The 27,556-nt window shown below is 39.2% G+C and overlaps 1 protein-coding gene across 1 annotated transcript in view; it reads left to right on the forward strand.

Moving 5' to 3' along the window:
• GABBR2 (gamma-aminobutyric acid type B receptor subunit 2) overlaps nt 1–27,556 on the forward strand; it is a 286,480-nt gene that overhangs the window by 100,115 nt on the left and 158,809 nt on the right. The window contains exon 8 of the mRNA XM_026081157.1: nt 24,786–24,866. Coding sequence (XP_025936942.1) covers nt 24,786–24,866 — 81 coding nt within the window. The remainder of the gene's footprint in view (nt 1–24,785; nt 24,867–27,556) is intronic.

A 27,556-nucleotide genomic window follows, 5' to 3' on the forward strand; every position in this document is an offset into this window, starting at 1 on the left:
TTGTAAGAGAAGATACAATTTCTAGGCCTTAGCATTATCTGCTGCTTCTTCCTTTAACCAGCTCACTAATGAGTAGACTAAAAGAACAGATATAAAAGTGGCTCGGCAGTATCCTTTATTGCAGTATAATTAATTTCATCACTGCAATTTACACTCATTCAAACAGTATTCAATACAGTTGGCATTTATATTCTTGTAATTTTGAATGAATCTAGGGTGAAATATTAGGAAATGCTTTATTTAAGACTAGGTATGTTCTATTTACTTGCTCTCCTGTCATCTCCTTGGCTTTGCAATTATTATTAAAAAAGCAAAAAAGGGGGTGGGGGAGGAAGACACTGAAATGTGGCATTTGCCTGCCATAAACCAAGCACTCAGAAGTCAACAATTTCAGAATTAAAGTTAAAATCTCAGAAATCATTTTTTCCTCGTATTCCTAATTATAAAATGAATAATGCTGGAAGTCTCTAATGATTTAATAGTTACAAACAGCTGAGCTGAGCTCATTCAAGTTCCAGATAAAGAAACTGGAATACTCTGTGTTGGCAGCCCTGATTTTAACTAGGTGAAAGATTAGGTTGTACAGTGGCTTTTAGTCACTTTGTATTATGAAAGTGTAATTCTGTTCCTGTTTTGCATTGCTCAGGATGGAGATAGAAACACAGAGTTGAAAAATTTCATAATGGTACTCTCCTTCAGTCAAATGGTTTGCCACTTAACATTTACAAATAGTTTTTTTGATTAATATAGAAACAGGAAGGCTGCATGGAAAAGGGAGAAAGGAATCACAGCCACAGGGTTCTCAGAGTTTCCTCTCTGTCAGTTCCTTCTTATTCATCTTCTTTGATATCCTCCTAGGGAGTAGCTCTGTAGCACTGCTAGAAACCTAGACATTTAACTCTTCGGATTCAATAATTTCCATTCTCCCTTTAGTGATATGATACTAAGCACTTTCAAAAAAAAGTTACATGTTCTTTAAAAAGTAGTGATGTAAATCTGTTGTCTCAGACCCAGCATAAACATACAATATGCGCCCTCTGTCACCATCATGTGTATATTTTCCAGTCTCATCAAAGGCCCAGTAGCAATCATAGTCCCTGAATACTGCTAAACTCATTTGTGCTTTGACCAGAATAYGTTCTTGTGTATTTCCTTTTCTCAAATAATATGAGTTTTCTGGGAATTGTCCCTATCTGAGATTTTTGAATTGCTGTTTAAGAAATTGCCACTGAATACCTATACAAAAAGATGTGGGTACCCCACAAAGGCCTAAAACAGAAGCAGGAAGCTTCCTGATTATACATGTGATAGGTTCCCCTTCCTATACTACTATTTAACTGCCATTCTCAAGGGTAGAATTTTTATCTCAGTTCGTAATTATGAACCTAGAGAAAGATGTAAGGGAATATTTAGATTAAATGCCAGCAAAATCATTGTGTAACTGCATAACAGTCATGCAGTAGAACAAGCTACCAGGAAGGTTATGCCATCCCCATTTTATTTTTCAGAATAGGCTAGCTTTTTATCTTCTAAAGATGATGTTAGATAATTAATCCTATTGAGGTGGCCAAGGACAAATAAAGATGAACAATAGATGTTTCTTCTTTTCATCTGGAGTGATTCTATAAATTGTGCTGTTCTGTAGAAATCAATAGCTGATCCGTTAGATGGATAAAATCCAGACAGCAGATAAACTATAAGTGGAACTGCATCACACTGAATCAGGTCAAATTGTGTTGGAAGTGGGTCAAGCCTTTAGGAATCCTGCCTTAGTGTTCATTTTAATGAGTGCACAAGGTTTTAAAACCAGCTTACTGGTTTTAATCAGCAATAGCTAATGGTATGATGATTTACTGCTCTGTATACAAGTAATTTAATTAAGCAGTGCTTTATGAAGACAGTCTAGTTGTACCATTGTAAACTCTGAGTATGATCCAGCAAAGTTCTGAGTACATCCTGAAATGTTAACTTGAGTAAGCATTCAGGTCTTCTAGCACCTAGCATAATCAACCTTATAATTTGATGGACAATGTGAGAGACCTCATTTTACGCAGGGCTTAAATATTCAGTTCAGGCTATTGCTAATTTAATTTTTAGGGTATTGTTTCATAGCCTACTTTGATCTCATTGCATACAATCAAATATATGAACCATTTTTAATAATAAGTGCCTAATTATAGAAAATATGTTCCTGAGGCATATAAAATGTAAATCCTTATTCCTTGTACAAATGCACAGATATAGTGATATGCTAAGTCTGTGCTAAGTCTGTGTATGGCTAAGTCTGCTGCAATGCCTACTCACAGGAGTAGAAATGCAAAGGGTGTACACAGAATTTAATGTTTGCAAAAATGCCTGTACAGTTAATCAAATGTAATTTTGAAAGGTTATTTTTTTGATACATGCCCAAAATGACTGTGCTTGCCAGGTAAAAATCATATTCTAAGTTTGGATGATAAATCTGGTTATTCAGTAACTGAATATTATAGTGTTTATTAAAAGATATTTTAATCGTTTTACTCTGCCATATAGGTTTTAAAATGTAGATCATCAGACCCATTCTTCAATTGCCTGATTCTCTGTGTGCCTGTATTTACACTGATGTTTGTCTACTAGCTGCACAGCTCTTGACTGCATTAAAATATGGCACATCTAACCCCTAGTACCTCTGAAAAACTAGGTGTTTTCCATTCCTGGATGGTCTGGTGTTCCAAGAATGCATCCTGTCAGGCCAGGCTTTGTTCAAGTCATTCCCATGTCCAGCAGATAAAGCACTCATGTGAAATGTTCATAATTCAGATTTGATTCCGTTCCCTGCTTAATTTGGAGCAGGGATTTGCATCAAGTTTGCATCATTTTTCAGTTTTTGTTCTGAAGACTACCTCCATTACTGAACTGTTCCAGATACACGTGGGGATGAATCTCTTTTAGTCTTTCAAGCTGGAGTATTTTTGCTTTGTATAAATAATTAACTATTCATTTACCACAAAGATATTATAAAATGAGAATTCAGGAGCTGGAGTATTCTTCTAGAATATGGGAGAGCTAAATTCAAATCCCTCATCCAGATTGTTCAGAGGAGAAGTTTAAAATCTTAAACTGTATCTCAGGTAAGTGCTCCTGTGACTGAGCTAGGGAGCTAAATGTGGTTAACAAGAATTCCTCTTATTTATCACAGGAAAAGTACTGGTTTGGCTCTAGGATACATTTGCACTATTAATTGTGCCCATATTTTTTGACCTGGGTACCTAGCTTTCAGATGAGCCACATTGTGAAATCTCCTCACCAACAGAATTAGAAAGAGAAGTGGAAATTCCTTAATTTATATTTCATTGACCTTTTAAGTGCTCCATTACCAAGAAAAGCTAAACAATTAGCTTAAACCCATTAAAATGGTAGGAAGATTCAAGAAATTGCCTAAGCACAAGCATTTCTGTGTGACAGCAGTCATATTTGGCTAACCTCAGTTTCTGATGCAGTTTGTGTGCTCAGCTCTTGCAGTGAAAAAAAGTGTTTGACCATAAATATATAATTTTAAATCCTTTTTTTTTGGAATTTTTTTTAATACATTTGTTAAAGTTTGTTAAACTTTACTAAATTTGGTAATCACATTTAATTCCTGAAAAAGAGATCTAAATATTTAAGAAATTACGTTTTGCAGTTTTTGCTTGGCAATCAAATAATGTTGCAAGATTAATTTGTTATTAATAAGAAAAAATATATATATTAATGAAAAACTGTAAGTTGATTTCATTAATTCATTATTTGTTTTCATCCAAAACAAATATTTTGAGAAAATTGTAACTTGATTTGGAAATAGTTCTTTTAAACTTCGTTTTAAAACTCTTTCTTTTATTTGTGATTGCTATACAAGATATAATTAAATTTTATAAAAATAGTATCTGGGCTGACATGCTCTTAGCAAAAATTGGTTGTGATAATACTGTGCAACTTGATCTTCAAGAAGTTAATTTTATTTCTGATGCACAACTAAACTGGTCATCTGTAGATTCCTCTAAGAAAATGTCTCATACAAGAAGCAAAGAAACTCAGGATTCTTCAAATGGGTTTTTCACCAAATTATATGTATAGTGCTCTCTTGATTATTAAATTACACTGTGTGCTAGGTCAAGGTATAGAATAAATGATCATCATTTGTTTGAAGTGAATGGGAATTAAATAATTAAGAAGCATATTATTGGGTTTCAGATAGCAGGTAATTTTGTGTTTAGACTCAATGAAAGGTTTGGATGGGGTGTAAAGAAGGAAGCTTTTAATACGAGAAGAAAAGCAGGAAACTGAACCGCTTCAAAAGAGTCATATTCAATTTCCCTTACTAAAATGGTGGGCAGGTTTTCAAAAAAAAGCAGTATTAACTATTGAAGGTAATGAGGAATGTACAAGCTAGAACATAATAAGCTTTATTTAGTTTTTATTTTCAGTTAAAGGCAATTATCTTTCAGTAATACAGGATTTTTTCATGCTCTAAATAAAAGCTTTCCAAGATCTGGAAAGCCCTACTGAAGGAAATAGGAATAGAGCATCTGAGAACATCATGCCCCAAGTTTAAAAGAAAACATATATATTTTTTATACCTTAAAAAAATATGTATCAGTTCATATTTTCTGTCTGTTTGTTCATGACTGTGTATTTTTGCATGTAGAATTTGGAAGCTCAATAGGACAAATTTATAGACAAAATTGTAAATTGTTTGAGTAGGTATATTGTTCTGGTTGGTGAATTACTGTATTTGAATTGAACCTAGTTAAATGAGGCCTGTAGGTCTTTGGGTCTCTTCTGGAAAAGTTCAAAATCGTAGTGATACACTCAAAACAGCCGATTACTTTTGAGGAACATAAATTCTCCAAACATGAGAAGATTAAGGATTTAGTGATAAGAAAAAAGACCTCAAAATAATATTTCATTTCACGGTATACAATGATTATGGATCTAAAAAGCTGTTTCTCATGGCCCCAGGCTCTCCAGGGTTAGCTATTACATTTTTTGAAAGTAAAGGGTGGTGAGACAGTCTTATGGGACTGAGGATTTCACAGGAAAAAAAGAATCCCTTCCAAACATGATCATGTTTTTGTTTGTTTTTTCTGGCAGGTATTTTCAATTCTGCTGACTACATTGGCAGCATGTGAGAACCCCAGCTCCCTCTTTCCATTGCTCATAGAAAACTGGCCATACTCTAAGGGCCAGTTGCAAGGAATGTAACGGGACCTTCTGTCTGCTGATTCATGTCCTTGTCTTGCCTCCACCTCTCTCCACCCTCCAGCACTTGTGCCTTCTGGTCAGTGGGCTCAATGAAGTTGCCCCACCTGTCCTTTCAGCTGTGTCCTGCAGCTGTACATTTATTAGCTTGCTGTCTGGTCTTTCTCCATATCCTTCTGGTCTGACAAAATACTTTTCAATCCTATAGTCCTGCTGAAAATTAAAAATAAATAATGATCAATTATGAAATTTTGGCCGAGATTAAGGTTTCTCATTGGTTTTATTGAGGACAGTTGAAGTATATTGCCATATAAACAGGATATTTTTGGTACATTTGGGGGACAGGGCATCAAAATAATGAAAGGATTAGATATACTGAGGTAATGAGGAGTATGAACTGGAAAAGACTGTTGTTAATATCTGGTCCAGAAGAGATCATAACACATTCATAGTAGCTCCACTCTCCCTCCCACACACATGCAAGAAACATCAAAAAGCCCCTGATGTGAAAGAAATAACACCCCACCAGTTGTCTAATGGGGCAAGTGGACATGGTCTCAATACCAGTTGCAGGACTGGGAATCACTTTCATTCTGGTTGCMTGGATTGCAACACTGATATCCTCTACAGCTCAGATAATCTGCAGAAACAGTCTCTTGGATTAGTCTATTCAAGTTGTAGAATATTTTATATATATAAATGGAATATTTTCCATTTAAGCAACAAATCTGCATTTCTAGGAATACATGTTAATTACTGAGTGCCAGAAGCTATTCAGCAGAGCAAGGCAAGGTGAGTTAAAGGTCTGTGTTATTTCCACACTTTGCTGTGCTTAGGAAACAGTGGCACTGCCAAACAACAGTGCTCTCCAATGAATGGTGTGATTGAAAAGGAGACAGCAACTCCTCTTGCAGAAAGGCCAGAGCAGAGGAAGATGCCACACCTGGATTGTTTTGTTCAACTGCTGTGTTTTGTCCCATATTAGCACTTTCTACTGGTGTAGCATGGAGAAATGTGGTTTTGTTGAGGGAGAAAATGCTATAAGCAGAGACAGCTTTTGGCACAGCCAAACCCTGCTTTGCCATGTGTTGTGACATGCAGCATGTGCCGTAAACCCTGGCCCCTCTGTTGTCCTTTCTCTTTCCTGGTGCTGGTACAAATTCCTTTTCCTTCAAGAAAGTCAGGAGGTACTAAATGCTGAGAAGGTTGATACTGACTTTTAATAACACTGAATGCTGAGTTGAGGAAGAAGAGGGTCAGGAATAAGGAGAGAACTGTAGATGGAATTTATGGACCCCAGGTTTCCAAATATGCAAGTAGGGATCTAGGCACCAGTTTCTTACAAGAGCTGTGACTGCTTCTTTAGGATGTTCCATGTGTTTCATGTTCCTGGCTGCTGTGCGCTCTTCAGTTTTGAACTTCTTTTGTTTTACAGCCCATTATTCCTGTTTAAATCAGAGTTACTTAAATCTATAAACAAGTATTTCATGCTAGATTGCTCTGTACCTATCCGAAACATAGTAAAGAAAAGAAACATTTTTACATTTTGCACTGAAATGTGGTCAGTAAGAGTATGTAACTTTCATTGCTAGCTCTCATTAATCTGTAAAGGCTGTTGAATAAGAAGCAATTGTTTACAAAGAGGTGAAGAGATGAAAAAATTTATCTAAGTTTAATTATTCTTTCTCTAATATAGTTTTGTACTAAACATCTTAAAATTTGGAGGCGTTAAAGATTTACTGTCAAATACATGAAGTACTTTCTTTTCTAAATTCTGATAAATATATCAAATGTGACAGATTATGGTTCCCTTCAGTTCAATTTCTTTTCCCCCTTCCTGAAGCAATTTAACTTTCCATTGAATGCTGTAGCTAGCAAGGTTTTGGTAGCAATTTCTTGGATACACAGCAAGATACATATGCACTTACTTCAAGTAAAGATTTAAATCCCCTTTTCACAGTTTAATGGCTGTGGTTTTGTTGATTTCCAAATTTGTCACAATTACAGTTCATAGGACAATTGATTTTTGTAGATAGCTTATAGTAACACTTTGCTAGCAGTTTCAGGGGAAAAGTTTTTTTGAAATATTTTGTCTTGAAACAGTTTTTGAAGTATCCGGCTTCCAGAAATCCTCTTATTCTCATACTCCAAATAAACCTCAGCCTTCTTTGTTCATCATATATCTACATTTTTTGACATCATCTCAGACAAAGGACACTTTTGAGATTACACCATCTTGCTCAGAGCAGACCTGGTCTTTGTTGTCCTGCCTAGTTTCAGAATAAACAAGGTTGCCATCAATGAATACTGTTGTGAAAGTATATTAGGAATAAGCAAGGAGAAGGGAGTGGATGATCAGAGAAAGAAAAACCTTTGAGGAATGACAGCAAAGTGAGACTTCAATGATGGGAAGAGACAGTGGAGTTCAGTCTGCTCTAATGTCTGCAACTCTCAAACTAGTGAATTTACTAGTGCTGCTGAATTCAATAGGAGTATTTGCAACAACAAGTGCTCACTCGCATAAAAATTGCATGATCCATGTTCTCATGCCCTTCTGCTCCTGCAGCACCGACTCCCTCGTGCTGCTGGCTGGGGAGACAATTAGGCTGGGACCCACGAGGTTGTGTTTCAGCACGTTAATAAACAATCTTGTGAAGAAGCCTGAAATTACTGTGCCGCCCTGTCCACCACAGGGTTAGGCATATATTGCCTTGGCAAACTGCAGTCAGTTCCTGTGCAGCCTGGCACCCTAGCTTGCTGCACCTTAAAGCTGTTTTCCAGCTGATCAGGCTGATGGTGGAAGGGAAACAGCCAAGTGTGCAACAGGGAAACAAATGTGTGTGATGTAAGTGAGGTAATGAATGACATCATTTATTTTCATTACCAGAGTTTAATCTAACCTTAACTGCAAAGTTGAGGGAGGGGGCCATAATGGGCTTATGCTTATAATTTGTAGCACATTTCATAGTGCCTCTCTCCAGGAGGGGAGAAAAAAATGCCTTTTGGAATAAATGAACATGCTTTTGATGACAAACTGCTAGTAATCAGTAAGGGTAAGACTCATACCTCTTCTCACACCAAATATTTAATTGAATAACTGATTGTGGTTAAGAGATTTCTGATGTATGAAGGCATGAGAAAGTGGTTCTAGTCATTTTTTTGACCACTGATTTTTTTAAGATTCAACAGCAGCAGTGCACTACAATTTTCTCATATTAAACTTGGTTACAGTGAAGCCTTGCTTATAATAAAACACACGTCAAAACACTAGAATCTGCCAGTTTTGATTCCAGTTGTAATGAAAAACTAATGGCATTCGTTTTATACAGCAGTTTTCCAAAGTTTTATCTATTACTCAGTTCTGTGCATCCACAGAGGTTATTTAATCTATTCTCTTATGCCCAGCCAATGGTAAAGTCTCTGCTGTTCTTCACTGTCATACAGCAATACAGTGATAAATGAGAAAAAATGCACACTTCTGCTTTCTAGTTTTAATCGGCTTTTCAAGGATTTTTTGACTTACATTATAAGTCATTCTTACAGGCATAAATCCTGTCCTCCTGTAATGAGCTGGTGTTCAGAATAAAACTTTCATTGCTTTAGGCTATCAATTTTCTGCACAGAATAGAATCTTTCAAACTACAAGCATTATGTCAAACTGTTTTCTCTTGGTACCTAAAATATCAGCTCTGATTCTGGAAACACTTACATGAGTGTGTTTAATGTTAGGCACAAGAATAAGGTTATGCATATGCATAAATGTCTGTATGATCTGACTGTGTTTTGCCAGGCACCTTTATTACAGAACTGTCTGTCAGGTGCATTATGTAACTAACTGCTCTATATTAATTATTAAATCCTTTATTACTTAGAGTAATTATAATCTAATAGCTGTAGCTTTCTATGGGAGATTTTTCTCTTAATGCATTCCTGTTTTCTATAGTTATTCAAACTCCAGGGGAAGAAATAAAAAGAAAAAGAAATCAGAATATTTAAAATTAAACAGCACAACAATGAGGCTTACCGTATTTTAGGAAAATATTGAAGCAATCAAAGAAAAAGTCAGGGACTATCATTTCTAAAGTCTTCCTTATAACTTAATCACTCTTCTAAACTACTTATTTCTGTTCTTAGTAAAATATATATTGTGTTGCCGTGCTCTCGCCCAGACCCATGGTGCCACCAGGGGGGCGCTGCAGCCTCCTCTACTGCAGGGTCACAAGCACAGACCTCAATGTGAGAGATGCTAAAATGGCGTTTATTGTGAGCTGCGTGCAAGCTTACATACAGGTGCACTTCGTTTCCACCCCTAGGCTGCGCGTCACACTGCGTGATCTTCCACTACGCCTAGTCTACCGCTTCTCATGCAAATATCTTGTCTATGCAGTTTCCCAAGATCCACCACAATATTGTTCCTAATTAGTACTAAGAAGGAGATTACTATTGGCACCTTTTCCTCCTTCCTGTTTTATTCACAGTATAATTTCAAAAGATTGCAGGAAACAGAGATTAAAGCAAGTGAAGGTTCATTGAAATGTCAGGAAAATAGAATAATTTTCTCTGAAACTTTGACTTTTAGCAAGTTCCAGTTGGAGGGTACTTCATTCCTCTGGAAAACAAATCAATTTATATATTAAAAAGAATCAAAGAAAAACAAAATCATTTTCTGAATGAGCTCTCCTTTGCAAATATTATTCTTTTCTTTCCTGTAAGTCTTAGCACAGTTACAACAACAACAACAACAAAAGAAAGAATAGTAACAGTGATAAGTTTTGATGTTCAAAACTAAAATTCATCCCACTAAAATATAGTAGTAATAGTAATTGGAGGAAACCAAATAGCTTTAACAACATGAAAAATACATATCATGGAGGGTTACATTCTGATTTTACTGTTGCTAATATTTTATTTTTTTTAACTGTTTTGGCCTCATCTTCACATCCAATTCACACATGCTGACATCAAAAAAATGTCAAATGGAAACTCATTATATGAGAAATATCATCATAGGGACATACTGGGCTGGGCTGTACACAAAAAACATTTCAAAAGCTATTGTTTTTTGGTTTTGTTTGTTTGTTTTTCTCCAAACCCACCACCACTTTGGTAGATCACTAGTCTCCCATGAGTAGATTCAGCTCCTGGATCCACCTCTTAAGCCTATGGGAACTGCATAAAGCTTGGTCATTTTTTCTAGCTGCTGATATCTTGTGTGGAGACATCATGTCTTCCAGTGCCTTAGGGCATGCAAGGGTCCACAGCCTCACTACCTCAGCCCTCAGACCAGTGCCTCTGTTCCCCCAAGCTTTAGGTTTCTTATATGTCTTCCTTTATTCTCACAGCATTCCTCCTTGTGGGTACTTCAAACTTTTCAGTTATCCTCTTTGGGATCAAAAAGGCAGGCAAGAAACACAGAAGAGGAATTTCCTAGCAGCCACTTCTGCTTGTAAAAGTATCCATTGTAGCACTCCTGGATACACTTTTCTCACCCTGTGAATCTTGCCCTTCTTGGGTTTGATTGGTGTCCTGAGATTATGTGTCCTTTCTTGTTTTCTCACTTCTTAGTGTGCTGTTCCTAAATGTAGCAGTGATAAGCCTCTCTCACAAAGCCCATTCTTCCTTAAGGATGGGGAAATAGAATCGGTGATCCCATTTGTCTGTAAGCCCAGGATCAGATTCTTACATAAGAAGCTGATTGTTGTGGATGAGCTAGAAGTTGAGACGATCAATGTTTATGGCTAGAATGCTCTAGAGGAATGTCATTACCTGTGTGCCTTTATATTCTTCCCTAGATCTCAACTCGGGATCACTTGCAGAGGTACGTTATTACACATGGGCTTTTTGATGCTCTAAACTTCTTCTGAAATACTTCCCCTACTCTTTCTGAGTATCTGGAATAAACCAGCCCAGCTGAGTCCAGATTGGCTTTCTGGTACAGGAAAAAAAGCTGGCAGTTACCATACAAATTCAAAGACAGAAAAGAGCATAGAGTTCACAACTCAGTACAAATGTGTTCAGTGCTGCTTCATCTATCTTATTTTGACTCTTAGGGCATGAACAGTAGAAATTCTGCCTTTGGGTTTGACCCCAAATGATGAAGACAACGTTCAAAGCTCTGTATGTGCTACAAAAGAAATTAGATGGTGTTTTCACAGGCCACCTGGTCAAGCACAAAAGTGGATATTCAAGGGCATAGTGGGTAGTTCAGTTCCAAAAGTCATAGTACGTACAACAGCTGCTGCTCTCTTTCCATCTCAAGCATGGTAATTCTGCAACTCTAACTGCTAAATAATGTGCTCTTAAGTCTGTAAAAAAAAAAGGATGCAGAGTGTAAGAAGGAAGCCAGAGTCCAGTTTTCTGACCTCTCAGCTGGAGCGGACCACACAGCCTGTCTGCGTGTGCTGAGCCCTCTCCTCTCACAAGACTGGAATACAACAGTGACAGATGGTGAGGGAATGCCCTAAGTGTATAATCATAGGTATACATCCAAATGCATGGCTCAGGATAGTGGAGTCTCTGTTCTGTCCCTGCTCTGTGTGAGAAATTACCAGAAAGTTGGCAATCTTTGCTAAACAAAGGGAAAACAACCATGTTACAAGGCACTCGGGCACTTCTTATCATGCATGGAATAGCTGGCATGCTTGTCTGCTCCTATCCTCCAGCTAAGTGCACACTTGTCCTGTGGTGGTAGCCATTTCTGTTTTGGTCATGTTATGCATGTATGGATGGCCATAGCATAAATCAGCTGGGGCCATGGAGCCCTCAAAAGGAGGACTACAGCATGCCACTTGTTCTGTATGTCTGAGAAGTCCACAAAAAGGTGGTGACAGAGATTTGGCTGGCTTGTGCAGGTCAGCTGACTCTGTCCACAGACCAGGTGCTACTGTCTGTGGTTATGCTGTGCATCACTAGATTGACAAGAAAAGCATCTCTGGGGAAAGAGAAAACCATCCAAGGTTTACTAAGTAACCAATTATTTTTATTTGTCTTCCCAACTGAAAAAAGAAACAGTGACTCCAGATGGAATTGAATTTAAAATTTCAGTTTGATGAGTTTTGTGTTTACGTAAGCGTAATGAAATACTGCTTTGGGGGTATCCATGATAAAAACAAATGAATGCTAGAGTTTCAAATGTACAGGAGGAGAAAAAGGTCACCCTGATCTTCTGCCTGATTCAACCACAGTGTGCAGATGGCTGCAGTCAGGGTGTTCCAGGTCCCCAAGGGTCTGTCTTTCTTGTCAGGCTGTTTTTCCTATCAGGCTGTCTGTGGTGACTGTCAGTCACTTCCTCCATCAGTTTTGTATGGAAAGCTTAAATGCTGAGCCAGGAGATACAAATGAGCTAAGCTGGGAGTTGGCTACTCTCTTGGGTATTTTGCATTTTTGGGTTACAAATGAGCTTTAATCTTGCAGGTGAAAAGGGACTGGCAGCAGTTCTATTCCCAACCTTTTCTTCCCTAGATAAATAATACTACTTGGTGAACTTGGCACAAATTCATGAACAACTTTTGGAATAATTAAAACTATATTCTCTGGTAGTTTGATAATATTTCACCTCTTTTGCCACACTCTCCTGGTAGTGCATGCTGTGCATACTCACGCTCAGGACACCAAAGAGATAATAATTGTATTTATTTCCTTTGGATCAGAGGTCTGGCAACACTACTTGTCTGTTTCATCTTGGGATTTTTTGGAATCCTCTTAGATTGTTAAAATGGATATGGTTACTTCCTATGATATGCCGTCTCTTATCTCTTGCCCTATTACAGCATATCTTAAATTGTGCCTCAGAGTGTCTGATGTTTTAGCACTCTGAAATTAAGCTCAAGAGGCAACAGGATATAGCCACAGCCTTGTTCCCTGGCATCTCCACCTTCTGGGCTTCAGCTGTCTCAGTTTCAGCTGTCCCTCTCTCGGAGACACTCTGACAGWTAGATTTGTTACTGGCTCCTGGGCAGCTGCTAGCTGGGACTTCTCTTCAGAATAGTGGCATCTGCATTCAACCCTGCCACTGCCTAGATGGGCCTTCAAACTCTGGCACCTCCTGGGAGCTCTCCTGGGGAGCCCATCCAAGACTGTGCATATAAATAATTTGAACTCACAGTACACGCACTGTAGAAAATGGACTAATGTATATGAATAAAGGTACTAAAAGGCACACAGCAATTAATAAAGTTGTGTTATAATTTAATAATAGAGGATATTCCTTCTCGTGGTGCTAAGACTGGTTGCCTGTAGTTTTGTGCATACTGTGTTGTTTCCCACTGTAAATTCAATTAGTCAGGAACAACACACTATTAAACCTTTTGGATGTTTAAACTCTGAAATACTATATGGCTTCAAAGAATCATTCCTTTTATCAAATAAACTTTTAAAATGACCAAATTTGTCATTCTATGAAAGTTTAAATCATAGAAGAGAATAGAAAAATCCTTAGCTGGATTATGAAGTTGCAGTTTTATGTTTCAGGGGTTATACAGCTTGACTATGATTTTCAATTAAGATTTTATTATACAAATACTAAAACCAAAAAGTGTGATCCCATATACAGTTTCATTTTAAATTATCAAGGACTCTATTAAATGCCCTAAGAAACTGGAAATAATGTTTAGAAGAGTAAATGTAAGTCCCATACCCTTTGTTCATCACACCAGGAATTATATTTCAGGAGTAATCTGTTTTCAGTATTGTATACTTGCTTATAATTTTCTTGAGTTCCTGAATGAAAAGTATGACAGGGTTACCAGTTCAGATGTTAAGAAGCAATTGTTTTAAGCTTACTATCCTATTTTTTTTTTATTTCATTGCATAGCTCTTTGATAAATAATATATAAATACCTAAGATAAATTTACATCCACAYCAATTATGTTACTAAATTTCTGTGCAGAGCTAGCAGAAGCCAGTCTAACAAGTAAAATAGGAAACAGGCAAAACCAGAAAGGTAGAAACAGAGTTTAAAAAGTATCAGTAAATTTAATTTTGATAAGCTTTTAAAAATGTAGATGCTTGAACATTTTATGGAAAAATCTCCTTGGACTAGAGTTTTTGTGAATACAGGGTACTTGCTGACATTTTATGTGCTTGCTTTCTTACTTAATATTTCCTATTGGCTAAGTACCTTTACTAAATATAATGAAATAAGACCAGGATTAAGACTTCTTACTTTTTATCCTGGCTCTACAGTTGACATATACTATTTTGTCTTTGGCTAGTCTAACTTTCTGTCTGCTTTCCTTAATGGATGAATGAAAGATAGGACTTGAGAAGTGGCTATGAAGAGTCATTATCACACACTGCTTTCATAACTTAGGATTTTCTGCAAGTTGTGTGAACTGGAATCCAAGATTTCAGAAATAAAACACTAGACCAGAACTTCAGATGAAAGAAATAGAAATGTGAGGGTTAAAGATGAAGGTAATATTTTTTCTGGAAAAACAAATTTGTTATTTTCTAATTACAAATGTAAAATACTGTGGTAATTTACATCCTTGCAAAGGTAATGTATGTTTTCCTCTCTGATTCTTCCTTTTCTGGCAGCTACTGTTTGAGAATAATCTTCTATCTCACCTGACATTTTACTCCTTATTTGAACTGTGATTCTTAATCTCAGGGCCTCTGTCTTTAAACAAAGAAATGCTTGCCAATAAATGGGTAGAAATTCATGATGAAGGCTTTCCTCATTCATTATTTATAAGCTTCCCTTATGATTTTTTAAAGCTAGAATCTTATATCATGGATTTGCTATTGCTGATATATGATAAGGATAACTGAAAAGCTTTCTGGTCCTGTAGGACAAGGACACATAATTTAAGATTATATTAATTTGCTTCAAATTTCTGCAGGATCCACAAGAAGAAATATTTTTGTATTTATTCTGTAGTAAGTTATCTTTCAKAAGGCTTGGTTTAACTCAGCAATGTAAAGGCATTTAAAACAGCATTTCCAGCTTTCATGGGAGATCACAGTTATTTTGTTAAACAGCTTTCAAAATGGGTGATACAAAGGTAAGACAGGTAAAAAGAGACTATGCAGACAGCCTTCACAGGACTTACTGAAGTATGGGGAGTGTTCTAAGACTCCATCAATTTGCAAGCATCAGAAAAGTTTTTTTACTGCTCGTAACTGACCCGTCTTCTTTCCATTAACCTGTTCTCTGAACACCCTTAGTTACAGGATTACTATCACTCAGTGTGGAACATTAGTTCTTCCTGAGCTTCTGCAAAAGGTAGCAGAGGAAAAAAGGAAGATGAGCTAAGACCTGTCAGTGGCACATGATAGCTAAGTGACTGACAGTTTAAAGTACCCAAGAAAGACATTCATTCTTTACAGGAGAATGTGACCAGGAGCCAAGCTGGAGAAAGGAAAGCCTCAGGACATCATAATGTATTTATACGTCCTTCACCTTGCCTCTGGACTGAACCTGTCAGTGGGATGTCACCTTATGAATGGTGAACTTTCAGATAGGTTAGATGTGTCTGTGAAAGTGTGAGTACTTTGTGATATTTGTGCAGTGGCACAATTTTTGCTTCATATCTGGGAGACTGATTTGAAATTTAAAATGAACATCTTTCCAAACCCTAAGTGTCATATTCTCTTCCTAAGTATTTTTAAATGTTTTACATGTGTATGGTCCATGATCAGCTTCATTTGTTGGCTATCACTTGAGTATTTTCCAGCATTCTTCTGAGAGCTAATGATCAATATTTCCCATGGCTGTCAAAAGTCTTTTTGGGCTGAGATACATGGATGAAGAACAATGTGCAAGTACTAAATGTTTATGAAGCGAGCCAAGGTTTAATAATACTGGATCCTGAGATAGGCTGCCACTGAATATGTGGCAAGATTTTCTAATATGCTAAGTATCTAATTACTCCCACTAAACTGTGATGGTTAAGAAAGAGGGGCAGGCAACAAAGAGTGGGAGAAGGAACTGTTAAACTGGTGCCAGAGGAGGGTTTTTAGAGGATACAGTGATAATTTCCTGAGTGGAGAAGCAGGAGGAGTATACCAAAAATATTTGGAGGCATATTTCAAGGAGGAGGAGACATGGAGGCAGCACCTTCTAAGGGGATGAGTTTTTTGGGACAAACCAAGATCTAGACACTTGTCCATTCTGTTAGTTATAGGTAATTTTTTTTTTCTGCTGCTTCTAAATTGATTAGTCTAAATCACAGAATCACAGAATCGCTGAGGTTGGAAGGGACCTCTGGAGATCATCTAGTCCAACCCCCCTGATCAAGCAGGGTCACCTAAAGCATGTTGCACAGGATCACGTCCAGGCAGGTTCTGAATATCTCCAGAGAAGGAGACTCCACAATCTCTCTGGGCAACCTGTTCCAGTGCTCTGTCACCCTCACAGTAAAGAAGTTTTTCCTCATATTCAGATGGAACTGTCTGTGTTTCAGTTTGTGCCCGTTGCCTCGCGTCCTGTCACTGGGCACCACCGAGAAGACTCTGGCCCCATCCTCTTGACACCCTCCCTTAAGATATTTGTATACATTGATAAGATCTCCTCTCAGCCTTCTCTTCTCCAGGCTAAACAGGCCCAGCTCTCTCAGCCTTTCCTCATAAGAGAGATGTTCCGGTCCCCTAATCATCTTTGTAGCCCTTCGCTGGACTTGCTCCAGTAGTGCCACATCCCTCTTGTACTGGGGAGCCCAGAACTGGATGCAGTACTCCAGATGTGGCCTCACCAGGGCTGAGTAGAGGGGAAGGATCACCTCCCTCAACCTGCTGTCAATGCTCCTCCTAATGCACCCCAGGATACCATTGGCCTTCTTGGCCACAAGAGTGCATTGCTGGCTCATGGTCAACTTGTTGTCCACCAGCACTCCCAGGTCCTTCTCCGCAGAGCTGCTTTCCAGCAGGTCAACCTCCAACCTGTACTGGTGACTGGCGTTATTCCTCCCCAGGTGCAGGACCCTGCACTTTCCTTTGTTGAACTTCATGAGGTTCCTCTCCACCCAACTCTCCAGCCTGTCCAGGTCTCTCTGAATGGCAGCACAGCCCTCTGGGGTATCCGCCACTCCTCCCAGTTTTGTATCATCAGCAAACTTGCTGAGTGTGCACTCTGTGCCTTCATCCAGGTCATTGATGAAGAAGTTGAACAAGACCGGACCCAGTACTGACCCCTGGGGGACACCGCTAGCTACAGGCCTCCAACTAGACTCTGCGCCGCTGATCACAACCCTCTGAGCTCTGCCATTCAGCCAGTTCTCAATCCACCTCTCTGTCCACTCATCTAGCCCACACTTCCTGAGCTTGTCTGTGAGGATGTTACGGGAGACAGTGTCGAAAGCCTTCCTGAAGTCAAGGTAGACAACATCCACTGCTCTCCCCTCATCTCCCCAGGCAGTCATTCCATCACAGAAGGCTAGCAGATTGGTTAAGCATGATTTCCCCTTGGTGAAGCCATGCTGACTACTCCTGATCACCTTCTTTTCCTCCACGTGCTTGGAGATGGCCTCCAGCATGAGCTGCTCCATCACCTTTTGAGGGATGGAGGTGAGGCTGACTGGCCTGTAGTTCCCTGGGTGCTCCTTCTTGCCTTTTTTGAAGACTGGGGTGACATTGGCTTTCTTCCAGTCTTCAGGCACCTCTCCTGTTCTCCGTGACCTTTCAAAGATGATGGAGAGTGGCTTAGCAATAACATCTGCCAGCTCCCGTGAGTTCATCCATTGGGGCCCATGGATTTGTGGGTGTCAAGTTTGCTTAAGTGATCTCTAACCCAATCCTCCTTGACCAAGGGAAATTCTTCCTTTCTCCAGACTTTCTCTCTTGCTTCCAGGGTCTGGCACTCCTGAGGGCTGGCCTTAGCAGCAAAGACTGAAGCAAAGAAGGCATTCAGTAACTCTGCCTTCTCTGCATCCTTCGTCACCAGGGCACCCACCCCATTCAGCAAAGGGCCCACATTTTCCCTAGTCTTCCTCTTGCTGCTGATGTATTTGAAGAAGCCCTTCTTGCTGTCCTTGACACCTCTAGCCAGATTTAATTCCAAATGGGCCTTAGCCTTCCTCGTCGCATCCCTTCATACTCTGGCAGCATTCCTATATTCCTCCCAAGTGGCCTGTCCCCCTTTCCACTTTCTGTATACTTCCTTCTTCTGGTTGAGTTTTGCCAGGAGCTCCTTGCTCAGCCATGCAGGTCTCCTACCTCCTTTGCTTGACTTTCTACTCATAGGGATGCACCGCTCTTGAGCCTGGAGGAGGTGATGTTTGAATATTAACCAGCTCTCTTGAACGCCCCTTCCTTCTAGGGTCCTAACCCATGGGAATCCTCCAAGTAGGTCCCTGAAGAGGCCAAAGTTTGCTCTCCTGAAGTCCAGGGTTGCGATCCTACTTAGTGCCCTGCCTCCTCCTCGCAGGATCCTCAACTCCACCATCTCATGGTCACTGCAGCCAAGGCTGCCTCCAACCTTCACATCTTCCACCAGTCCTTCTTTGCTTGTTAGTGTGAGGTCCAGCAGCACACCTCTCCTTGTTGGCTCCTCCACCACCTGTGTCAAGAAGTTGTCACCAATGMTCTGCAGGAACCTCCAGGACTGTTTGTGCCTAGCTGTGTTGTATTTCCAGCAGATATCGGGGTGGTTGAAGTCCCCCATGAGAACCAGGGCCTGTGATCGTGAGGCTACTTCCAGCTGTCTGTAGAAGGCCTCATCGACTTCCTCTTCCTGATCAGGTGGAGTGTATTAAACACCCACAACAGTGTCACCCATGCTAGCCTGCCCTTTAATCCTTCCCCATAAGCTCTCGACTCACTCTTCATCCACCCCTAGGCACAGCTCAATACATAAAGTACCCGTAATGGAGAAATCTCAGTGACCCTTAGCTTATGTGGAGAACTGTCCATAGTAAATGTAACTTATTTGTTGGAAAGTAAAACACTCATCACCTGTGCATGTTTGTCTTTGCAGTTCCCATGGAATTACTTTTAACTTTATAAAGAGCTACAGTGACATAACAAAGTACAAGTAATGTCAACCTATGGTAGACTATTTAGAAGGCCAAGGTCCTTAATTTTCTTTTACAGCCATGCAGTTTGTGCACCCCAGTAATGTTAGGAAAGAGTTGTAAGTTTGTCTTTGTCCTGGTGGGTTAGGCACAGGTTTTGTATTGGTATAATCAATTAGACATGTAGGATTTCATTAATTCCTTCACATATTGATATATATCTTTGTGTAATTCCATAGGAAACTGCCTTCTTTCAGTGTGTCCTTACTATTATGGGCATAAATTATACTGATGATTATAGTGGTGTAAGCACTTTTATATTGACTTATCACCACTAAGGTTATTTGTGCTATTTCAGTCAGATTAACATACTTGAAGGTGCTACAAACTTTGGATAGAGACAAAGTCTTAGTATTGCTACAAGGTAGCCAGTGTTGTCTGCAAAGAGGAAAAACAAAGGAAATCCATCTGTCCCGTCTGTTATGCTTTGCAAGAGGTGAAGGAATATACCTTGTGTTTTCTCTCATCTTTAAACATCTCTCAGCATAAGCTGGCTTCATCAGATGTGACTAAGTACACATATAAAAACGTAATGGAAATGGAAAATATGACATATAGTGGAAGGAACTGAAACAAAGCCTAGTCTTATTTGGAAGTTCTCAGTGCGAACGGATATCAGTCATACCAGCAATAATATTCTTGTGCATTTTGGTAAGTTTATCTTACTCAGTTGATGCCAGTTGCAGGATTATCTTTCCATTTATGAAACAAGGACAGTTAACTACCTGATATACAGTCAAATATCTGTTTTATTACCTTTGTGAAACATGCCCCAATTAATTAAGTGACAGTGTGTCAATTTGTTAGGAGTTGCTTAAAGTAAACTATAAAATTGTATAATAAATTATATAAAACTTTTTAGCCTGCCTTTAAGATTAATTCAGTTCTTTGTTGGCAGAAGACTTTCATGTTGACTGTGTTAGTAATCTATTCTGTGACAATTTTTTTAGTGACAAGAATTAGTTGTTAATAATTCTGTTAGGCATAATCTTCAGTGACATATTGGCCAGTTTTCTGTTTCTGTTTAGTTAGTTGTTAATACTTTTCCCCACAATGACAGTCGTTGCTGTGCGAAAGAACAGCTGCACATGCAAATGCTAAAATCACCCCTCTCCTCTCATAGTATTGACAAACACTATCTCACAAAACAAATATATTTTTCCTGTTTGTTTTCTCCCCTGTTTTCATCTGAGCACAGTGTTTTCAATATGATCTCTCTGTCATGAGTATGGAAAGATCAAGTTAAAAAGAATTCACGTGCTAAAGATATAAGGCAACAATGTATTCTGAATAGTGTGTAAAGCACTTTGATGGTTTATTTATTTGAAGAAATTCCACTTCCTCCTGTCCTTTGTTGTTAAACACAGAGCATTTGACAGGTATAAAATGGATTATGCCATTAGTATACTGACTTGAATAACTTAGAATTTTCAAAGGGAACTTGAGGGAATGGCATAGAGAAAAACAGAGCTTGTAGTCCAATCCTTAGCTATACTGGCTTATGCAACAGAGCAGAGAGCCATACTGCTGCCTCCGTGCTCCTTCAAATGTCTGGAGACAACTTTGTCACTGATCATCCTTTGTGCTTGGGGAACTGAAAAATGAACAGTCATTGTTTGCTTGTTGGTTGGGAATAAAAAAGAGTGCAAAGACTATTCATATCTTCCCCCCCCGGCACTGCCGTAATCATATTATGCTAATGATAGGATATCCTTCCTGTCAATAAAAAATGTGGTTTATTTTCCCCATAGACTACCCTCCATAACTGCAATTATTTTAAGATACCACATATCTGTATAGAATTTCTTGACTTCAATAAGCCTTGGCGTGTACTCTATGAACTGCCCTTTTCTATTTGTAAGGGACCAGGCACTGATAATGCATTTCATTGGTATTAAACACTTAATGTATACTTTTCACATTCTTGAAGTTCCAAGTCCAAAAGTGTCTTGCTGAATCTGCTAAGGAAGTTTGCTGCTCCAACTAGTTGTACGGAGCTCCATTCCTATCACAGCTAACTCCTGGTGTCCGGTCTAGCTAGTTTTACCCTATCTCAAGTACGTTAACTGCAATGCAGTCACTATCATAGGCATGGTCTGAATGTTGCCTTCATCTGTGAAGGGGCCTGTTCAAGAATCTATAAAAGTTTGTATGTCACATGAAGCAATCACTGGTTAAAATACAGAAGTTTTTCTCCAGTTCCTTAAGCAATAGGCCATGGATTTATACTTCCCTTTATGCATGCTTCCTCACCTATTATGTGCTTCTCACATATAACTTAGTACCAATAACTGCCCCCATACAGAAATGTTTGCAGAGCAATTGCTTCTGTCTCTTCATTGTTCGTCCAAACTCTCAGGTTTTAGTCTGTTGCTGTAAAGCTGTGACTAGATCACCACCAAGGTACATCTCCTCCCCATTTGGTACAGCRTGGAGATGCTGTGAAAGGCATCTCATTCACATCATGTGAAGGCTATAAAGGCCTCAGTATTTTCTGTGGACTATATGGCATCTAACATGTGAAATGTATCCAGGTATGCATTCAGGTGTTTGTCTCTCTTCTCTCTAGCTTTTTGTTAGATGTTTTACATTTAGACAGTATTTAGACAATACATTTAGACAGACAGTAACTATCATGCTGTTAATACAGATCACTGAATCACAGAATAGTTGGGTTTGGAAAGAATCTCTGGAGATTCATTTGGTTTAACCCCGCCCCTGCCCAAGCAGGACCAGCTACAGCAGGTTGCGCAGGATGGTGTCCAGTCAGATTCTGAATATCTCCAAGGATGGAGAATCCACAGTCTCTCTGGACAACCCGTTCAGCCTCCCTCACAGTGAAGAATTGTTTTCTTATGTTCAAGTGGAATTTCTTGTGATTCAGTTTATGCCCATTGCCTCTCATTCCATCACTGGGCATCACTGAGAAGAGCCTGGCTCTGTTCTCTTTATATCCTCCCTTCAGATATTATTTAAACATTGATAAGATTCCCCCCTCAGTGTTCTCTTCTCCAGGCTAAACAGGCCCAGCTCCGTCAGCCTCTCCTTATATGGAAGAAGCTCCAACTCCTTTATTATCTTTGTGGCCCTTTGCTGGACTCACTCCAGTAAATCCATGTCTGTCTTGTACTGGGGAGCCAGAATTGGACACACCACTCCAGATGTGGCCTCACCAGTGCTGAGTAGAGGGGAAGGATCACCTCCCTCGACCTACCGGCAATGCTCCTCCTAATGCACCCCAGGCTGTTGGCCACCTTTGCCACGAGGGCTCCTTGCTGGTTCATGTTCACCTCGTCCACCAGGACTCCCAGGTCCTTCTCCGCAGATCCACTCTCCAGCAGGTCAGCCCCCAACCTGTACTGGTCCATGGGGTTATTCCTGCCTGGGTGCAGGACCCTGCACTTGCCATTGTTGAACTTCATGAGGTTCCTCTCCACCTAGCTCTCCAGCCTCTCGAGGTCCCTCTGAATGGCCGCACAACCATCTAGTGTATCAGCCACTTCTCACAGTTTTGTATCATCTGCAAAAGAAGTAACCATTTTAACATATAGATTACTACTGTGAAGATTTTATTATTTAATAGAGACAAATATTTATGCATATATCTATTTCTCAAAGGATTTTTAGTCTGTGACAGGAGGCATAAACTTCTTTTTACCCACTAAGTATACATTATACTGCATGTAAAAGAAGTTTGTTTGGATGAGCCTTGTAAAGCTGGTGCTGGAGACTAGGAAAATGCACTTTTATTTCAAATTAGTCTCAGAACACCACAAATGGATCATGTTTATGTGAAAGGAAAGTCAGTTTTCAGAAATGCAAACTCTAACTTTCGATGGGGTTATCGAAAATGCCTAGGTACCTCTGCCAAGTTTGCAGCCCAACCCTGGTGTACAGTTCTGCATATACGGTTTTAACAATAAGAAGTGAGGCTTATGTAAGGAAAACTTTTGCCTCTTGTGAGCTTTCAGATTAATATTAATCAGCCTGTAGAAGTTACTAAAATGGAGCTAGCAGCTCCATTCAGCAGAGTTGAGCAGTGCACAAAAGCTTTGAGTGAGAAAGAAGAAAAGGTTAATGTGGAGCTGTTGGGTAAAATATAGCCTTTTCAAACTGGTCATCTAGTTCAAGATCATCAGTTCCCCAAATCAGTATTACAAATAGGGTCATGAGCTCAGAATTTAAAGGTTAATTGGGTTGTGCATGCCCAGAAGTATAAATCTGAAAGAAAAATTTTGGCACTGCTGAGCAGCTCATCTAAGAGAATTTTAACCAAAGTGCCTGTGATTCATATATTTTTCGTCAAAAGGTAAAAAGTTTAGCATAAAAGTGACAATTTAGCAAATTCATGCACCTCTAAGCAATACCAAAAACCTATAAGAAATAGCAAAAATTAATTTGTGCCAGATGCCATCAGAAGGCTAGGACAAATGCGTGATGGGGTTGAAAATATAGTGACCAAGGCAGTAGCCAAGCATATGAAATTTCCATATCTGCATTACTTAAATCCTTTAGATACAAGAAGGTCATATATATGACTATAGTCCCAAAATAGCAGATGAGAGTAACAGTAAATATTTTAGCTCAGGTACAAGCTGGCTTTAATTATACAGACTGTTTTGCAGTCAGTGTACTAATTAGTTAATAATTCCCAGTTAGAATAAGAGATTAGATTCCCAACATATTTATTAACTAGCCAGATGTCGGAGGACACCGGAGTGGGAGGCGGGCCCGGAGTAACAACGGAGTCTCAATATGAGTATGATCATTCTCCCCTTTATTAGAGCTTACACAAAGTATATATATCGACAAGCAATACGCATGCGCTAGCAATAGTAACATGATTGGTTACAGTTTCTGTCCACGCGCATAAAGCGGATATATGATTGGTGCAAGGTTGCTGTCYAYGCTCCGTCGACATTTATGGAACCTAGTTCCGTCCAGACTTGTTTACCAGTTTTGTGAATACCTTCTTTTGTAGTGCTCAAGGCCGCTGCAAGGATCGCTTGCCTTGGCCTACATTCCTTCCCCTACCCTGAAGACGGGATTGCTCATCCCAATCAGATCATGCCCTCTCTCGCTTAACCATTCCTCCACAGCCAGTCTACTCCATATGGGCTGGAGCCTGCCACTATGACTCCCCTGGGAAATACTTCACTAAGCAAGATGTCCTAGCTGTTTAAATAGGAGTGGAACATGTGATTATGGCATGGATATCTGTATCTGTTCTTCCAGCAAAGTGTCCTACTCAGTGTGAGCCAGTAACTGTGTGTGATCTTTAGACTGGAGATGTCTGTGTCCTGCTACAATCATTTCCTGATAACGTAAATGAGTGCTTAAAAATACTTCTAATTTCTCTAAAAATTCAGAAATATTTCTTTTAATGATTTTAGCTGCTTGCTTTAATAATTCATGCACATCAGGAATATTTCTTTTCTTTGAGGTTTTTTTTTGTGATTATGTGAATGTAACATACTGTCAAAAAGAAGACAAAAACAATAAAATAATCAAGAATATGTGAACTGCCACAAACAATCATTCTTGTTTGTTTCTTGCAGAAAGAAAGGAAGTGAAGGTGGGAGAGTATAATGCCGTAGCTGACACACTGGAAATAATCAATAACAGCATTAGGTTCCAAGGTAGGACACAAAACTGGAAAGAGATACAGAAATGACATGGATTGCTATATATAGTTTGTAAGAGTGCACGCTGTTTAGATTACTGTTAGGATTTTTAATATTGACTAGCTATGAAACTCAACAGAAAAAGAATTGAGCTATTTAATATTTTGCTGGTACATGCAGGAAAAGAAGGAGAATTCTAAACGGAAAATTGCAATGTTTTGATACTGTGCAATTGTTTTCTATTCCAATAACTGGGGCAAATTGAAACTGATATGTATACACAAATGTTCTTTGTTATTTCAGCAAGCCACAGGATATCTCTTTTATTTCACCTCCATCAAGCATTAACACTCTAATTTCATCTGCATTTCCCCCTCCCCCAGTTCATCTCATCTGAGGGGTGCTCCCATGTGCTGTGTTTGTAGATGAAAAGGAGGTGTTTTTTTTTTTCTTTGGAGGTGTCTGTTAGGCAGTTAGGAAATATTATTTCAACATACCAAAGGTAGATTTAAGATGGTCATTGAGAAATAGGCCCAGCAGCCTGGGGCTAGCAGCCCAGCAGCGCTCCCAAGGGCCATGGCAGCCACATAGCCAATTTTGCCATTGTCTTCTCAACACTTTTTTCCCAGGCTGCTCCAAAGTTAATATGAGGACTTCCTCTGCCCTCACGGCAGTTGCAGTGCAGACATATATATAATCATGGCAGACCAATGTCAGCGGAAATTAATTAAGGATCTTTCCTGCTGTATATAGATATGTAGATTCTTTGGAAAGCAAATAATTAAGATCAAATCTGACTATTATCGTACAATTCAGTAACACAAGGTAAAGCTAAGTCAGCTTCATGAGTTCTGTGTGGTTTCCCCTGTGAATGTACTAAACTACCATATCCAGTCCTCTACCACACCTGCCTCCCAGGAGCGGACACCTGAGGTTTGCATGAGCATGACCGGAGTTTCACTGCAGTGTTCTAATCCATGACTACTTGTCCGGCCCCTCAAGATCTCCATCTTTCCTTCTGGCATCCTTTGGTGGACAGGACTACCAACTGAAGGACAACAAAAAAAACAGCAGATTATTTTTGCTGGAAGGAGGAACTGATGATGCAGCTGAATACTGATTTAATACCGTTAATTTCCAGAGGATATATGCAGGCTGAACTCAATAACAACAGGCAAATTTTTGTTCATAACTCCATGCCTTTTTTAGACAGTGAAGAAAAGGAAAATGCACTATTCAGGATTTCTGCAGGGCCAGACTTTTAGCTTTTGTTCTGGCTGCATCTGGTGTTTCTTTCACCAATAGCCTGTCTTAGATTTGTCTTACAGATGCATTATGCAGCTCACAGTGAGTCCTCCTCACACCCCCACACTAACTGTTGGCTGGGGCAGTGATGTATATGGTATGGAGGACACTGTTGTTGCACTACCAGATGGTATAAAAATCTTAGTTTCTTTAAGTATTTGAAATGAAGCCTAGTAATGATAGCCTATCTATAGCACTGCGTAAAATTACACACAGGAGAGCAGTCATTCATAATATTAAAAGCAATAGAATTGAATGGCCATTCTATAAACAAGAGAATGTATTTTACGGAATTACTGATTGCTTATGCTTAATAAATACAAATCATCAATATACTCTCTGTATTTTAAGTATTGTAGGTTTTTTCAATGTATTTCTTTAATACAATTTCTCTTAATTCAGGCACATGCTTTATTGTATTTTCAGCTTGTTAGTCATTGCCTAATTCTGTGAAAAGCGTCATGCAAATAAGTAATTTATTAATGCATGCCCTGATGTGAGAAGGGGAAAAGTGTAAAATCTGTTATTTTTCTCCAATATCAAATCAGCAAATGGTCCCTTGGCTATCACTTTATCATGATGAGCAGCTAAAAGGGATTTCTTTTGCAAAGAAATGTAAAGGCCAAAGGGTTAGAAGATTCTATAGTCTGAATCGTTGCAGCTGAACCGGTATGGATAAAATGTTTTCTACTGCATAAAGTCTTAAATATTCTTTTAGGTGTCAAGCAGAAGAGTGGACATGAAATTTAGCTATGGCAGCTGCTAGTCAGGTCTGTCTATGCAGTCATTTCATGATAGGAAGCAGGCCTGCCCTTGTGAAATCTTTCCACTGCCCCACAGAGAGTTTATGTGGTAAGGACAGGCTCAGGTATTTTTGGATGCAAAATTTCTTTCTGAAGGAAGTCAGTGATGCAATAGGTCTTTTGTCAATCCCCTTCATCAAGGAAAATTTTAGTAAGCAGATAAGATAGATCAGGAGAACAAGTGGGGAATGCAGAGCTTTATTATAGTTGTCCGAAAATAATTATTCTCATTAAACCAAAAAGCTTTTAATTGGTGGGAACTGAGTGTCAATCAAGTAAGTGGCTTTAAGCACAGCTTTTAAGTTCAGACATTCAGGTCCACATTTACAGGTATTTGAGAAGTGGGTCTGTCTTCGTTACCCATTGTGCCTCCCCGAGGCCTCCATCCACCCCCACTCATGGCCCAGGGTCTCCAGTTCAGCTCAGCCGGGGCCCCTAGTCTCTGCCTGGGCTGGGTGTGCCTGTCTGCCCTAGCCCCAGGGAGCTGTCAGCTTGCAAGGCACCCTGACACATTTCTCTTCAATGAAGAAGGATTTAATGTTAGGTGACTGGTTAAGCCAGAATAGCAAACTTCTCTGTTTCAGCTTTATTTCAGTT

This window comes from Apteryx rowi, unplaced genomic scaffold, assembly GCF_003343035.1.
Source record: "Apteryx rowi isolate R43461 unplaced genomic scaffold, aptRow1 scaffold_539, whole genome shotgun sequence".
Lineage (NCBI taxonomy): Eukaryota > Metazoa > Chordata > Aves > Apterygiformes > Apterygidae > Apteryx > Apteryx rowi.